The 14162-nt window shown below is 29.0% G+C and overlaps 4 protein-coding genes across 4 annotated transcripts; 2 read left to right on the plus strand and 2 right to left on the minus strand.

Annotated features, from left to right (window-relative positions):
* The first annotated feature begins 6 nt into the window (after positions 1–6).
* Positions 7–2748, plus strand: LOC143347540 (uncharacterized). The gene is made up of 6 exons (XM_076776769.1): positions 7–479; positions 831–1067; positions 1154–1342; positions 1437–2040; positions 2120–2396; positions 2500–2748. Exons 1-6 carry the CDS (start codon positions 389–391, stop codon positions 2620–2622), a joined length of 1521 nt encoding a protein of 506 aa, XP_076632884.1. The 5' UTR covers positions 7–388; the 3' UTR covers positions 2623–2748.
* A 24-nt stretch (positions 2749–2772) lies between these two features.
* On the minus strand, positions 2773–4505 carry LOC143348261 (uncharacterized). Its single transcript, XM_076778276.1, has 8 exons — positions 4437–4505; positions 4207–4369; positions 4039–4135; positions 3735–3956; positions 3497–3656; positions 3255–3421; positions 3075–3170; positions 2773–3008 (listed from the first exon to the last, which is right to left on the minus strand). The coding sequence occupies exons 2-8, from the start codon at positions 4359–4361 to the stop codon at positions 2820–2822; spliced, it is 1086 nt and encodes a 361-aa protein (XP_076634391.1). The 5' UTR covers positions 4362–4369; positions 4437–4505; the 3' UTR covers positions 2773–2819.
* A 1906-nt stretch (positions 4506–6411) lies between these two features.
* Positions 6412–10921, plus strand: Mfe2 (peroxisomal multifunctional enzyme type 2). The gene is made up of 16 exons (XM_076777160.1): positions 6412–6661; positions 6725–6862; positions 7469–7621; positions 7710–7982; positions 8058–8174; positions 8246–8376; positions 8463–8522; positions 8594–8654; positions 8725–8888; positions 8949–9072; positions 9159–9334; positions 9410–9586; positions 9784–9901; positions 10013–10210; positions 10274–10371; positions 10459–10921. Exons 1-16 carry the CDS (start codon positions 6598–6600, stop codon positions 10576–10578), a joined length of 2172 nt encoding a protein of 723 aa, XP_076633275.1. The 5' UTR covers positions 6412–6597; the 3' UTR covers positions 10579–10921.
* Positions 10826–13064, minus strand: LOC143347719 (uncharacterized). Its single transcript, XM_076777161.1, has one exon. The coding sequence runs from the start codon at positions 12279–12281 to the stop codon at positions 11031–11033; it is 1251 nt and encodes a 416-aa protein (XP_076633276.1). The 5' UTR covers positions 12282–13064; the 3' UTR covers positions 10826–11030.
* Between the last annotated feature and the right edge of the window lie 1098 nt (positions 13065–14162).

Raw genomic sequence — 14162 nt, forward strand, 5'->3', positions numbered from 1 at the left:
CGCGATAGCGTAACAATATATTACTACTAGTCTAGTCAAATCAAGCAAAGTTTTGGCGGAAATTATGTACAAACAGAACGTATTCAACATTGTATTTCGTAACATCAATACGATTTTTAAATATCATCATTTCTATCGCTAATTTCGAACTTTTCTGGTATACATATCTCGATTCTACGTATCGCGATCAAAAATTAATTAAATTGTATAAGTTTACAAGCAATAAGATAAAAACAGAACAGAAACATTTGTAAGTCACCTTCAGTGTTTAACTTGACGGACTGTTAATATTTAAAAGCATTACATTCCAGTAGTTGAAAAACGCATAAAAGTATTGTTTGAATATAGTTGACACAACTCCGATTTAAGAATAATTATAAGATTAATAATGTCTAGCGAAGATAGTTTTAAACTACAGACAAATTATAATATAAAGAAAATTGTAGAAGAACAAGTCATAAAAGCATTACAGGAAAAAGGTATAAAAATTATTTATGTATTTACGTACACGTAATATGCTCTGTACATGTAAACTCTATGTATGTATTAAAATCATAATAAATATATTAACAATCTTTTATTGAAAAAATATAATTAATAAAAAAATGCCGAAAATGATTATTAATATTTATAAATAATCTTTTAAATCTGTAAACTTTAAAGATGTTTTACAATAATTTAAACTGATTTTAATATTGATTATATCATAAATACATAATTTAAAATCGCGTATGGATTACCATATTACCATGTAGAAACATCAACTTTTTTATACATTTAATTAAATACAAATTTCATATTAAATGTTAACAATAATTTTTTATTATTAGAATATACTTTAAATACAGTGAATAGCAATGGAGAAAACTTATTGCACATCAGTGCAGCAAATGGTTGTCTTGATATTATAAAAGAAATTTTCCGAAAACAGGATTCCCGCAATATTATTAATAGAAAAAATAATTATGGTTGGACACCATTAATGTTAGCAATTCGTAATAGAGATATAAAAACTGTAAAATTTCTGCTGGAAAAAAAAGCTAATGTAAATGAATCAACTTATCTTGGTAAACATATTCACTTCTTCTGTACAGGAATTGAGCTTATAAAGAAGAAAATATAACTTTAAATTACATTCTTTGTTAATATATAGGTATGTCAGTTCTTGGATTGTCAGCTGCAATAAATCTAGATATGTTTGAAACTGTATACCAAGCATGTCCATCTGCACTATTAAATTCTACAAATGATGATATTACACCACTTTGTATAGCTGCTATGAAAAATGATAAAAAGTTATTTTTTAAATTATTAGAATTGGGTTTTGAAGTTTCTAAAAGTAGTAAGACAATACATACTTTTAAATGTTAATATATAGGGTGTATTGTAACAGTAAAACAATGAAAGAAGTTAATATAAACTTCTTTCTTTTGTAGATGAATATACACATATTATGATGAGACGATCAACAATACCTGAAATAGCTAATTTATCAAAAACACATCTTAATATGGACGATTATTGGAATGATATCACAGATAATATTTCTATAGAAACTGATTCAGACAAAGAAAAGCAACAGTTATACGAACAATGTGATATACAAACAGCACGTAATACTAAAAATAAACGTGATGAGGACAATGAAAATAACAATAAATTGTCATTTACGAATTTTCCTACTCAACCAATTTTTGTGTTTCACCCTCTGGAACAGAAGGATGACAATTGTAACAATAATGTGACAACTGATTCAAAAAAATGTTCAGTACCATCAAAAGAATCTTGTAAATTAAATTTGATGATAAAACATTTAGATCCTATACAAAATAGTTTAATTTCACCGACTTTGACATGCACGCTCGATGGAATATCACCTGCATCTCCGAATATATATTTCGAAAAAGATGATTATGATGATAAAATTAATGTCAATATATCTAGTAACGTGGAAGAAAAACATTTAATTCAAGATAAAACTGAAATAGACGTACAATATTCAAAGAATAATAATTGTTTAACCAATCTACCTTTGCAGAGGTATATTAATATATTGCTCTAAATATAGTTACTGACCAAATGAGTATCTTATCTTAATTTAATTGTGGCTTTTGTAAAGATTGCAGTCTATTCGTCCACCGGATTTAAATATCCATAATAATCAAGAAGATCTTGATATTACTATTGGCTGTATAACTGAATTTAGTCCAATTCGCTCGTCACACGTACCCCCCGATATAAATGATGAAAATGTATTTGGGGAAAATACACCAACTCCGCCACGTTATAAAACACCACCGAGAGGTATGACTTTAAATTCGGAAGAAGCAAAAATGTTTGTTCTATTAAAACGTTACGGACTGAATCAACATATTCCTATATTTCTTAAAGAAGAAGTAAGTCTATAGGACTGTCATTTTAAATTATAGACATCGTAATATGTAGTAATTAGCGATAAATAAATTAATAATATTTTAACAATTACATAACTGACTTTAGGTTGACATTGATCTTTTTATGACTCTTACTGATAATGACTTAATTGAGATTGGTATAAAAGATGCATTGGACAGGAAAGCTATACTAAATGTTATAATGGACTACAAATACTCAATGATATAGAAATGTTAATAATATGTTATTGTTTTATTTATTATAAATTTTATTTGATTTATATATAAGAAGCAAATGTTAAAATATACCTAATCTTAAGTATTACTACAAGTATTATTTTTTATAACAACTATGTATATGAAATAAAGTATACCTTGAACTGTAATTTTCATGTTAAATTTGATTATAGGAAAATATTTTTATATTTAAACGCGATATTGCTTTAATACTTGCGTATTTCTAATATGAGATAAAATTTTGTTAATAAGTTCGGTTTTTTTTCCTTTAGAGTTGTGTGGTATAGAATGCTTTTTTAACCAATTACTTAAAATCTTATTTTGCACCTCGTGTAATTTGTTATTCTTTGCCATTGCTTCTATGTTAATATTTTCATCCTATGGAACAAATTACACTATTATTTTCACTAACCAAATAAAAATCTTAAAATTGTTCCTGCTTACCGTTTCTCGTACGGGCGCATTATTATTTTCGTTAAACTTAAATTTTAACAATTTTTCTTTTAACGGTATACGGTTTTGACTTCTTTCTTGTGTCGGCTAATTATATTGAGATAAAAATATAAGTAATACACAAAACAAAGAAAACTAATAGTAACAGATGTGTAACAAAGAAAATATTACCACTCCTTTATTAATAACAGAGTGTGGTTTTTGAACTTTAAAATATCTAGAAATTCTTTCTTGCTCTGTGGAATTAACATCCATATTTTTTGATGTGCTAGCTCCAATGCAACTTGTTATCATAGATTGCATTGCAGAAATTTGTGTACTATTAAAACATTGACTATCTGTAAATATTTTAATATTGTTACAATAAATTAAATTTATAAATCATTTATGTATTCGTGTATTTATTTTATTACCATTTTGATTTTTATGAATCCTAACTAATTGTGTTTTTAATGATGTGGAAGTAATATTTGTGTTCTTTTTCAATTTATCTGCACATTTAACAGAAGAATGTGTATCTAATTCTTTGCTTTCTACTGATCCATTGGATGATAAAGTTGCATTTAGAATTTCCTATACAAAATATTCAGTGAGCACTGTTTTCAAAATATTATGTAATGAATATGATATAATTGATATTATGTAACTTGCTTTAGAAATTTGTAGCTGATTACCACAAATTTTAGGTAATTTTTTAAGCATGTCAGATAAGAAGCTTGTAACTGTAAGTTCTTTCTCCCTATCTGGAATAATATCTAATGGACTAATTGCAACACATAAACTAGGATATGTAAATATATTTGATCTTGGCATTAGAAATGTAATTTCATAATATAAAATTCCATCTTTATTTTTAGGCAAAGAATAACCATACTGAAACATAGTATATTTCTCTAAAAATGACATTAGAAATAATTTAGATTACAGAATATATATTTAATGTGGTCATATATACCATATTTTTCCAATATCTACGTAATTGGTCATAATCTTTAAAACGACTTTGTGTTGGAATTTCTTTAGATATAGATAATAGTTTGCCCTTTTTTGTGCTAAAAGAAAAATTTTAAAGACTGCTCTACTGTTTTTAAATTAATACTTTTTCAATTAAAACTTTTGCTACCTTGGTAGGACATGTACAAATGGTAATTTATAACAAGATAAATTAATATATCCTTTAGAATCTGCTAAAAATTGGGATATCACATATGATGGGAGATAATCTTCAAGCTTTATATATGGAATTTTAACTTTTTGTGTTTGAAGTAGTAAATGCATTTCCTTTTCTAAAATTGTTTAAATTATATAATATAAATTCATATTTGTATTTGTATTAATTAAATTATTTAATACCCTTTATAAGAATATCCAATTTTAATGCTCTAATTGGTTCTATGGAATTATAAAATTCTTTCCCCTGAAGAAAATATTGATTAACTTTGATCCATGATGGAGCTATTTTAGATTGTATTGTATAATGAAGACAATTCTTATAAAGTTCAGTGGTAACTGGTCGTACTCCCTGATACTGACAAAAATAAGAAAACCGATCATTTAAGACAAACATTATTATTTCGATAATTATAAACTATTTAAATAAGTAATGTTTTTAAATCTTAACAAACCACCAGTTTGAAATATTTTAAAATTGCGTCTAACTTTCCAGTTTCAAAGAATGGTTTATGCATAATAACAAATAGAAAATTCTCGGTACCCAATACCGGCGATGCAATTACGTCGGAAACTAAATGAATAAGTAATCTAAAAAACATATTATTATTGTATCGTTCAAATCAATCTTAAAATTAGAAATATAAAATGAAATATGTATAAACCAAGGAATGGCTTAATCGAGCGTACCGACACTTCAACGTTTGCCAGTAAAAATTTAATTTCAATGGTGATTCATGTACTTCAATGAAATCAGTTTTGCAAATTATACAGCATAATTCATTCATTTGCGGAAAAGAAACATATACGGTTGTTTTTTCTGTCTTTTCATATGAAGTCACACAAGTATCCATTGTTTAACAGAATATTTTGTTATTATCAATTATTTTATGTTCAAAAAAATGCAATCTATCTGCGAATAATGTGGATCTCACCGTTAATAAATCCCGCCCAAACGTCGATGAAATATTAAGGCGCGAATTTTCAGGGATTTCGAAATAAAATTTTAAGTTTAAATATGATCTCTATAATAAAGGAATCTTAATTTTACTTGTAATTATTTAGAGTGTTTTCCGTAACACTTCAACCATATATTAATTTATATATTCCGAGATGTAAGTTTACATTTCAGCAATAATGTTAATAGAGTTATGAATAATGCATTGAAATACGGAAAGAAAGCACATTTGAAGCTTTGTTTAGTTCTAAACTGGTTCGCATATAGCGCTGCATAAGGCCTCGATAATTGTAATTGCTATGTAAATTAACCGCGTGCGTTGTTCCATGAATAAATACAGATTTACTTCTTTTATTATTTGTCACCCACAATGAATTTGTTATAGATATACATATAAATCACACGTCAACATGATATGTTAAACACACATTTTGTTACATCGTAAAAACTTCTTAACACCATTAAATATTATTCAACGATATCTAAACCTATTCAAACAAAGCATCACTTGTTACAACAAATCATTTGTTCGTTATCTAATTGCTAACGAGTATATCGCAGGTTACTTTGTATTTCTGAAATATACTTTTCTTCATATTACTTTATTTGATCACTTTATATACATTTTCTCTTACTGATTTTTCATATTGCAAAACTGCAATTATTATTCATACATAGTAATTTATATAACTTCTATTGAATCTGTATTTACTCATGGAAAAACGTATCGCTGATTCGGTCATGTCGTAGCACGTAGTTAATTTACGAAGCTGCCTTTCGTCCGACGATAATGGGCAGAAACGAGTAAGAAAATCGCCGATAAGGATAAGATAAACCTGGTAGCGCCATATCTCGACCAACACACACAATTTGTAATTCGCTTCTGAGGAGAGAGTAACATGCATACGATGAGCGCGGGAAAACATGCATATCGAGGGTATAGTAGAAAAATCATAGGTATATGACTTGTAAAAATGCATGATATAAATTGTAATTGTTTGATCACAATTGTAATTATAATTATAGGTATTTACATTTGCAATTACAATCATAATCGTAGACTGAACGATTAATTAATGTTGCAAAACTGCATTATATAGAGTGCAGTACTTTACTGCTTAGTGGATAGTAAATAATGGGGAAAGATGCAATTTTGCATTCCTCCGCCAGATTGCAGTACTATGAGTTTACGTGGACTTGATAGACTTGATTATCGAACACACCAATCTAAGGTGTATACCGTGTACAGTATCTTTTCAATTTAAAACCTGATGGACTTTAACCGCGTTTAATTTTGCTGTCTCATTCATAAGCGAGTATAAAAGGTGTACTCAGTTAAAAGTACCATCTTTATATTGCTTAAAGCAGCTTTGAATTTTCTATAAAATGAAGGGTTCAGAGGAATTACGTTTTGACGGCCGAGTAGTTATAGTAACAGGAGCAGGAGCAGGTAACTATTAACACATTGTTTGATGTCATCGCGTTATTTTATAATTATTAATTATTTTTACAGGTTTGGGTCGTGCATATGCCTTACTCTTTGCTTCAAAAGGTGCCAGTGTTGTAGTGAACGACTTAGGTGGAGGAAGGCATGGAGATGGAAGTAGTACGAAGATTGCAGATACAGTTGTCGCAGAAATTAAAAAAAATGGTTAGATAATATATTTAAAATTCAGTTTAATATATTCAATTATAACTACTTTTTAACGAATATATCTTAAATTTTGTTTACTATGGGTATATTCACATATTCCTAATTTTTATTTAATCTGGCAGTACCCATGTAAGAGTCTAGTGAATCCTCACCAGTGGAAAATCTTATCTCTGCTTCATATTAAAATGTTTTATCCTTCAATCTAGCTTCTTACAGCAGTGTTTACATCCTATATGTAAACTTAAATAGTCCTAAAATTAATAAAAAAAAATAGAACATAATAAGTTGTATATATTGTGACCATTAAGTGTTACTTTCTATTGGGGGTCTACAAACACCCCGCATGATTACTTACTATGTTTCAAAAGTTCACATGGGTATTGCCAGGTTAAATATGCATATATTTGCATTAAAACATTTCATAAATATTCCATTATTTTGCAATGCAAATTCTTATCACAATGACTCATGAATTACATAATATTATAGAGAAAAAAAATCAAAAGATATCTTATCATTATATTTTATACTATATGGTTTCATTCTTTTTTAAATTATTCACAAATGATAAAATATTTTTTTGTAATTTGAAATTGTTTTTAGGTGGAAAAGCAGTTGCTAATTACAATTCTGTTCTTGATGGTACAAAAATTGTCAAAACAGCTATTGATGCATTTGGACGAGTAGATGTAATTGTTAATAATGCTGGAATTTTAAGAGATAAGTCTTTTGCTAAAATGTCAGACACAGATTGGGGTATATATAATATTATACTATTAATTGTATTAATGTTTTTGTTCCTCAAAATTGAAAAATATAAACATTTAAACATAATTCCTTATAGATTTGATAATGGATGTACATTTAAAAGGCGCTTATAAAACTACACAGGCTGCTTGGCCTTATTTTTGTAAACAAAATTATGGTCGTGTAATAATGACAGCAAGTAATAGTGGAATGTATGGAAACTTTGGTCAGGCTAATTACAGCTCAGCAAAAATGGGTCTTGTTGGATTAACTAACACATTAGCTATTGAAGGCAGAAAGAGAAATATACATACAAATGTAATAATACCCACTGCCGCTTCTCGTTTAACAGAAGATATTATACCACCAGGTTGAGAAAATATTTTGTATGTATTAATTATGCGTAGTTTTAATTGAATATATTAATCTAACTATTTTTCTGTAGATCTTTTTGAGAATTTAAAACCTGAATTGATAGCGCCGGTAGTTGTTTGGCTATGTCATGAAAAATGTACAGAAAATGGCTCCATTATTGAATCTGCGTTAGGGTGGGCTGGAAAATGTAAGTTCATAGAACACAATCAAACGAATAAAAGTATATACTTTGTACTTTATTCATTAATGATTTTCTAGGTCATTTGATTCGTTCGTCGGGAGCTACTTTAAGACAAAATTTATCGAGCAATATCACGCCTGAAGATGTCGAACAAAATTGGTCAGCTATTACTGATATGTCATCTGCTAAACACTTTGATACTATTGAGGTACATAAACATTTCATGCTATAGGAAAATTCATTTTTTTAACAGATTAAAATATAAACGCATACCATATTGTTATGTCTCCACAGGAAGTAACAGGACAGTTTATGGTCACGATTGATGAAATGAAATCTGGCAATTCTGAAAAAGTAATGAAATTACCATTTAATGACTTGAAATTAAGTATTTTCATTTCTTCTTATACATTTTTATTTCTTAGGCCAGCAATATCTACAACCACACTTACAATTTCCGAGACACTATATTATATGCACTGGGAGGTATGGTTCAATTAATATGATAATGTCATAACGATATATAATATAATTGTAAATAAAATTTTTATTTTAGTTGGTGCTACAGTTCAAGAACCATCTGATTTATGTTATTTATACGAGAATCACGACAATTTCGCCGTATTGCCTACGTTCTATGTTCTACATGCGCCAGTATACTGTTTGTCTTCTACAATGTTAGAAGATAATTTACCTGACTTTCAATTAGATCTAACGAAGGTAATTTATTCTGTACACCGTCCCGTAAGTAGTGTCTTCATGGATTTATTGTAAATTCAGATATTGCATGGGGAACAATACATTGAAGTTCATAAGCAAGTGCCAACACAAGCTACAGTAGAAACGCATTTTAAAGTTTTGGATATACTGGACAAAGGAAAGGGTGCTGTAGTAGTAATACAACGTATGTAAATATCATCAGTTTTATGATTAAAGAATTATTTTTTTAATGAAAGGTAAAATTAAAATTGCTTTCGCTCGTTCGTGTAGACGAAACATTTGATACCGCTACCGGAGACAAATTATCTACTGGGCAAATGTCAGTGTATATAATAGGAAGTGGTGGTTTTCAAGGAAAACGAACATCCTCAAATATTATACCGACCATCGAGCCACCAAATCGACAACCGGATGTATCAGTTACTCAACAAACAAGTTATGATCAGGTAAATAGCAATTATAAACATTTTGTATTATATAGGCCAACATAGACAATATGTATTATACTTCGTGATTTATAGGCAGCATTGTACAGATTAAGCGGAGACACGAATCCATTACATATTGATACAAACATGGCTATGGCAGGTGGCTATAAAAGACCTATTCTACATGGATTATGTTCTCTTGGATTTTCTGTTCGTCATGTCATTCAAACATATGCTGATGGTGATCCAAGTTTATTTAAAGCTGTCAAGGTACATTATAATATTATAAAATGTTTCTTGCACACACAGGATGAACACCTGTTTTTATAAACCGTTTTGGTAATATACATCCCTTAATGCATTGCAAATACCTATTTCTAGTATATTTGTAAATCAGAAACTTTTTAATGAAAAATCTTAAATTCAGATTGTTTAATCCAAGTCAATTTATGTAATAAATATGTTAGGCTCGTTTTGCGAAACCGGTACTGCCAGGACAAACTTTGCGAACCGATATGTGGCGGAATGGAAACAGAATACATTTCCAAACATATATTACGGAGGATAATGTACCTGTTTTAACAAGTAAATTTATGGAAATTATCATACATACAGATTCTAAATACATAAAGTATAATTTGATGTAAAATTCCCAGATACAGTTATTAGAATACGTTTTGAATTCTGAATTTGCAGATGCTTACGTCGATTTGAAAGATACGAAACTTAAAGAAGTAACAGTAAATCCTTGCTCTGGTAGCGAAAGTCTCAAAAGTGATGCAGTATTTGCAATGATTAGCGATTATGTGAAAGCAAACCCACAAGAAGTAAAGAAGGTCAATGGAGTCTTCCTTTATCATATTTTATCAAATGGGAAACCACAGGCAACTTGGAGTAAGTATAGCTATAACTAAAGGACCTTTTATAGATTGTTCTAATTAAATTTTTATTCTAAAGCCTTGGACTTGAAAACGCCTGAAGTGTATAAAGGAGATCCAAAATCTGGGAAATCTGATGCAACATTAACAATCGAGGATGCAGACATGATTCAAATGGTAAAGTATCTTTGTTATTAATATAACATTTAATAATTGTTTGATATTCTTTAAGAAATATTTCTTAACCCATTGCCTTATTTGTAGGCGATGGGGAAACTAAATCCACAAGTTGCATTTATGCGAGGAAAACTAAAAATTACGGGAAACATTATGCTTACTCAAAAATTGAAATCGGTTATGGAAGCTGCTAAATCGAAATTGTAATATTGTCAGTATCTATTACCCAATTATTATATTATAATTGTTGTTATGTAGAGATATATAGTTACTATTTTTTTTATTATTGCATATTTTTACACGTTTATATTTAACTATCATATAATCGAAGACAAAATCTACTTTTCATAAATAATTGTATATTTGTTTTATACGATAAATTTAAGAAGAATGTTAAGTTTGTATAATCATATTTGCATTTCACATGAAATCAAACACTTTTATCGGGATGAGGTGGAATAAGATCATAAACTGAGTCGATGGATACATATTCTACGTATAAATAACCAAATGTAACAAATAAAAAATTGTTTATCTTTTTTATTCGTTATTTGAGATTTTTATTTAGATACAAATTTTGCCCATTTCTATACGAGTTACATCGATCTTCCATTATCAGAGTTATGTACATCTATATGCTGTTTGTTTCTTAAATCAAACTACTCTAATTTTGATGGTATGTCAAGACATTTAATACGTTTAGCTTCAAAATTATTTTTCATTTTTTTCTCCAACCTTTGTTTGATCAAATTTACAAAGTCCGAATCGGAATTATTTTTAAAATAATCGTTGATTCTATCTGGTTTCTGCAAAATTTTTTTCACATTTCTTTTCTGTCCATTATTGCTTACTTGAACTTTAATTGTTGTTGCTTTAGATTCTATGACTTCTTGTGAATTACTAGTTTTAATTGATTCTATATTATTCTTTACACTATTTACAAGTTCTGAATGATTTTCTTGTGGAGATAGATTATTTTTAAACTCTGAATTTTGTAATGATTCAGTATCATCTATATGAGATTTTTTTTCCAACTCATTATTTTTATTACACTGTATTTCCTTCACAATAAATTCTGTACTATGAGCAATTGCCACATTTTCATCAGATGTGTCCAGGCATACAGTGTCTTTATTAGCAACTCTTCCCCCATGCAAGAATGCTGACACATTTTTTCGCCTCCACATTTTTGAAGTTCGCGGAATAAACTGTTTGCATTTTCCTTCGAACAAAAATTCTCTGGTATCAACGTTTTTAATCTCTCCTTTCAGGAATTGTAAATATTTTTTTAAAGCAGTGAAAAAGTGTAATTTATCTACCATTCTAGGAAAATTCGCGCATCGAGCACTGCTTGATGGAGTAACCCAAACTGCAATATTAGAAATACATTCTGGTTGCAATCCAAAGTTGAAATTATTTGTTTTATTAGCAAACACTTCATAGATGCATTTGCCATTGAAAACAGCAACTTTTGGTTTATACATTTTTAGTTTCTCCTCTACTATCTTAATACCCTCTTTAATTTCTGTACGCTTCAGATCAGCAGAAGATCTTGTAGCACGTGTAACTACATTCATTAAGCCAATTCCATACTGAGGAAGCTTGTGATCTTCCTCGTAGCTCAAATATCGAGGTGTTAATCCTGATTCATGCAAAAGTTTATAAAAATGATTGCCCGGGCCTGCATAATATCTACCACGATATGCTGCCATTAAACTTGGATTTATTCCAATAAAAACTAAGTCCATATTCTCTTCAAGATAATCCGGCAAAGTATATTTTTGTACTTCTTCTTCGGACAATCCATCGAATCGGTCAATTTTCTTCCTAGGCTTCTCCAGTTTTTCTATAGGTGTTCTTTTTTTTAATTTACTCAGAGTTAGAGATGACATTGCTCTTCGTAAAATCATCGACAATGATTATAAAAAATGTATCACATTTTCTCTAAAGTATTAAATGCATGCATATCGTCAGCTGTTTCGAACTGCTATTTCGTTGATGGAAAATTATTTTCTTTGGACCAAATTAGGTTAAGGCAGTGTGATCGTGTGATCAGATCGAACATAACTGTACATCGAAAACGGAAACTCGAATAATTTAATTCTCTTCAAGATTTATTCCAAATATTATTTTCAATGTTTGCAAATAACAAATATACAAAAACCAAAAGGCAAACAAAAAGTAACTATAATTATCCAAGGACCAACTTTATTCAGAATCAAGTCAGATCTTAAAGCCAAAAGTTTCATTGGAACATACATGCATATAAATACGCATGTACTGCATATACGAATTCACGCGTGTTCAGCAAATATATATTTTTTCAATAGTCAAACAGATGACCTTAAACATTATTTTTTTGTAAATAAAATTTCGCGACATTTTCTTTTATTATAACGATCGAGATTGCAATACCGTATCTGCATATCGGAAGATAAAAAGGCCTCGAAGGCAATCTCTTATTTCTTGACTTTCGCCATATTTTTGCCTGTAAAATCACCCTTTAAAATATTTGTCACTCGTTTACCTCGTTTCGATTCTTTTCTTCTCTCGAAGTGTTCTCATTACTGCGATAAAATTCGTTTTAGAAATGTCTGAAATGCAATAACTGAACAAAACTCAATTGCTTTCTGATGTAATCGAAGGGTTACACACAATTGATCTGGGAAAAAAGGCGCCAACTTTCTAACTTTACTCGCACGCAATTACTGAATCATTTTACAACTATTGTGTCGCCGTTTGAAAACTGTCAACATCGATTGTGACACCTACAAATCAAATATCTGTCGTTTCACAATCATACATGCAATACACTTACAATCCTTGTTTTATTTCTAGTGCATTTGCGTCTGTCTTTGAATATATAATTTATGTTGATAATGTAACGCTATGTCATAAATGACAAAAACAAATGACCATTATAGAATTTTCATATTAATAGAATCTGTAGTTGTCTCGAATGTAATTTAGAATGTATATTACACAAAGTAATTTATATAAACTAAAACTCATACGAACCTGACTGATTTCGACGAACGAGTGAACTTTACGCACTATAATATGTTGCAAGCAGTACAAAAATATTATGGGAATGCATTCTCGGTGCATACTGTCCTTCGCCTCGAGTCCTTCATTCGTTCAGGGTTGGTAAGTCGTTTAACACTTGCACACGTCTTTGTTTAAAGTACCATAAAACTTGATGCATAAGAGAAAATAAAATAGAAAATTGTGGATGGAATATTTTCTCCAGAAACATAGCAATCATGATAACTGTATCATTTACACTGTTGATAATAATTTATTTCGCACGCATAATTTTCTAAAAGTAACTAAAGCAAAAGATATAAGACATCGAATAAAAACTGTATTTCTTACAAATAAGAAATTGAATTTTAAAATGTAATTAAAATTTAAATTACTGGAGAAATATGTGTCAGAAATAAGGTGGCGTTAGAAATATAAATATATGCAAAAGTTAATAAATTAATTTAGTACTACATTGTTTTCCTAACAGCGATAATAAATCTTTAAAATTATGTTTAATAATATTTTAAGTATATTCGAAAATATTTGAAATATATAATTGAATTGAAAGATTGGGAAAAGAATTTTATTTCTTCAGAAACACCAAGATGAATGAAGAACAAACTAAAAATTATGCGATAGAATGGAGCAGTATATCTTGGAACGTCGTTAAAATAAAAATAATTTCTCACAGCAATTCCCCTTATTCATATACATATAATTAGAAAGAAATATGTCTCATGTGTAACATCCTTTGACATGATGCA

This window comes from Colletes latitarsis, chromosome 11 (genome assembly GCF_051014445.1).
Source record: "Colletes latitarsis isolate SP2378_abdomen chromosome 11, iyColLati1, whole genome shotgun sequence".
Taxonomy (NCBI): Eukaryota; Metazoa; Arthropoda; class Insecta; order Hymenoptera; family Colletidae; genus Colletes; species Colletes latitarsis.

What these genes read in the sequence shown, in the direction of transcription:
- LOC143347540 (XM_076776769.1), top strand. Translation starts at nt 389, where the DNA reads ATGTCTAGCGAAGATAGTTTTAAACTACAGACAAATTATAATATAAAG. An exon ending in AAAAGCATTACAGGAAAAAG is followed by an intron (nt 480 to 830) that starts GTATAAAAATTA and finishes TTTTATTATTAG; the next exon opens with AATATACTTTAAATACAGTG. An exon ending in CTATATTTCTTAAAGAAGAA is followed by an intron (nt 2,397 to 2,499) that starts GTAAGTCTATAG and finishes AACTGACTTTAG; the next exon opens with GTTGACATTGATCTTTTTAT.
- LOC143348261 (XM_076778276.1), bottom strand. Translation starts at nt 4,361, where the DNA reads ATGCATTTACTACTTCAAACACAAAAAGTTAAAATTCCATATATAAAG. An exon ending in GTAGATATTGGAAAAATATG is followed by an intron (nt 3,957 to 4,038) that starts GTATATATGACC and finishes ACTATGTTTCAG; the next exon opens with TATGGTTATTCTTTGCCTAA. An exon ending in CTGTTATTAATAAAGGAGTG is followed by an intron (nt 3,171 to 3,254) that starts GTAATATTTTCT and finishes CAATATAATTAG; the next exon opens with CCGACACAAGAAAGAAGTCA.
- Mfe2 (XM_076777160.1), top strand. Translation starts at nt 6,598, where the DNA reads ATGAAGGGTTCAGAGGAATTACGTTTTGACGGCCGAGTAGTTATAGTA. An exon ending in TGCTGTAGTAGTAATACAAC is followed by an intron (nt 9,073 to 9,158) that starts GTATGTAAATAT and finishes TCGTTCGTGTAG; the next exon opens with ACGAAACATTTGATACCGCT. An exon ending in ATGCAGACATGATTCAAATG is followed by an intron (nt 10,372 to 10,458) that starts GTAAAGTATCTT and finishes CCTTATTTGTAG; the next exon opens with GCGATGGGGAAACTAAATCC.
- LOC143347719 (XM_076777161.1), bottom strand. Translation starts at nt 12,281, where the DNA reads ATGATTTTACGAAGAGCAATGTCATCTCTAACTCTGAGTAAATTAAAA.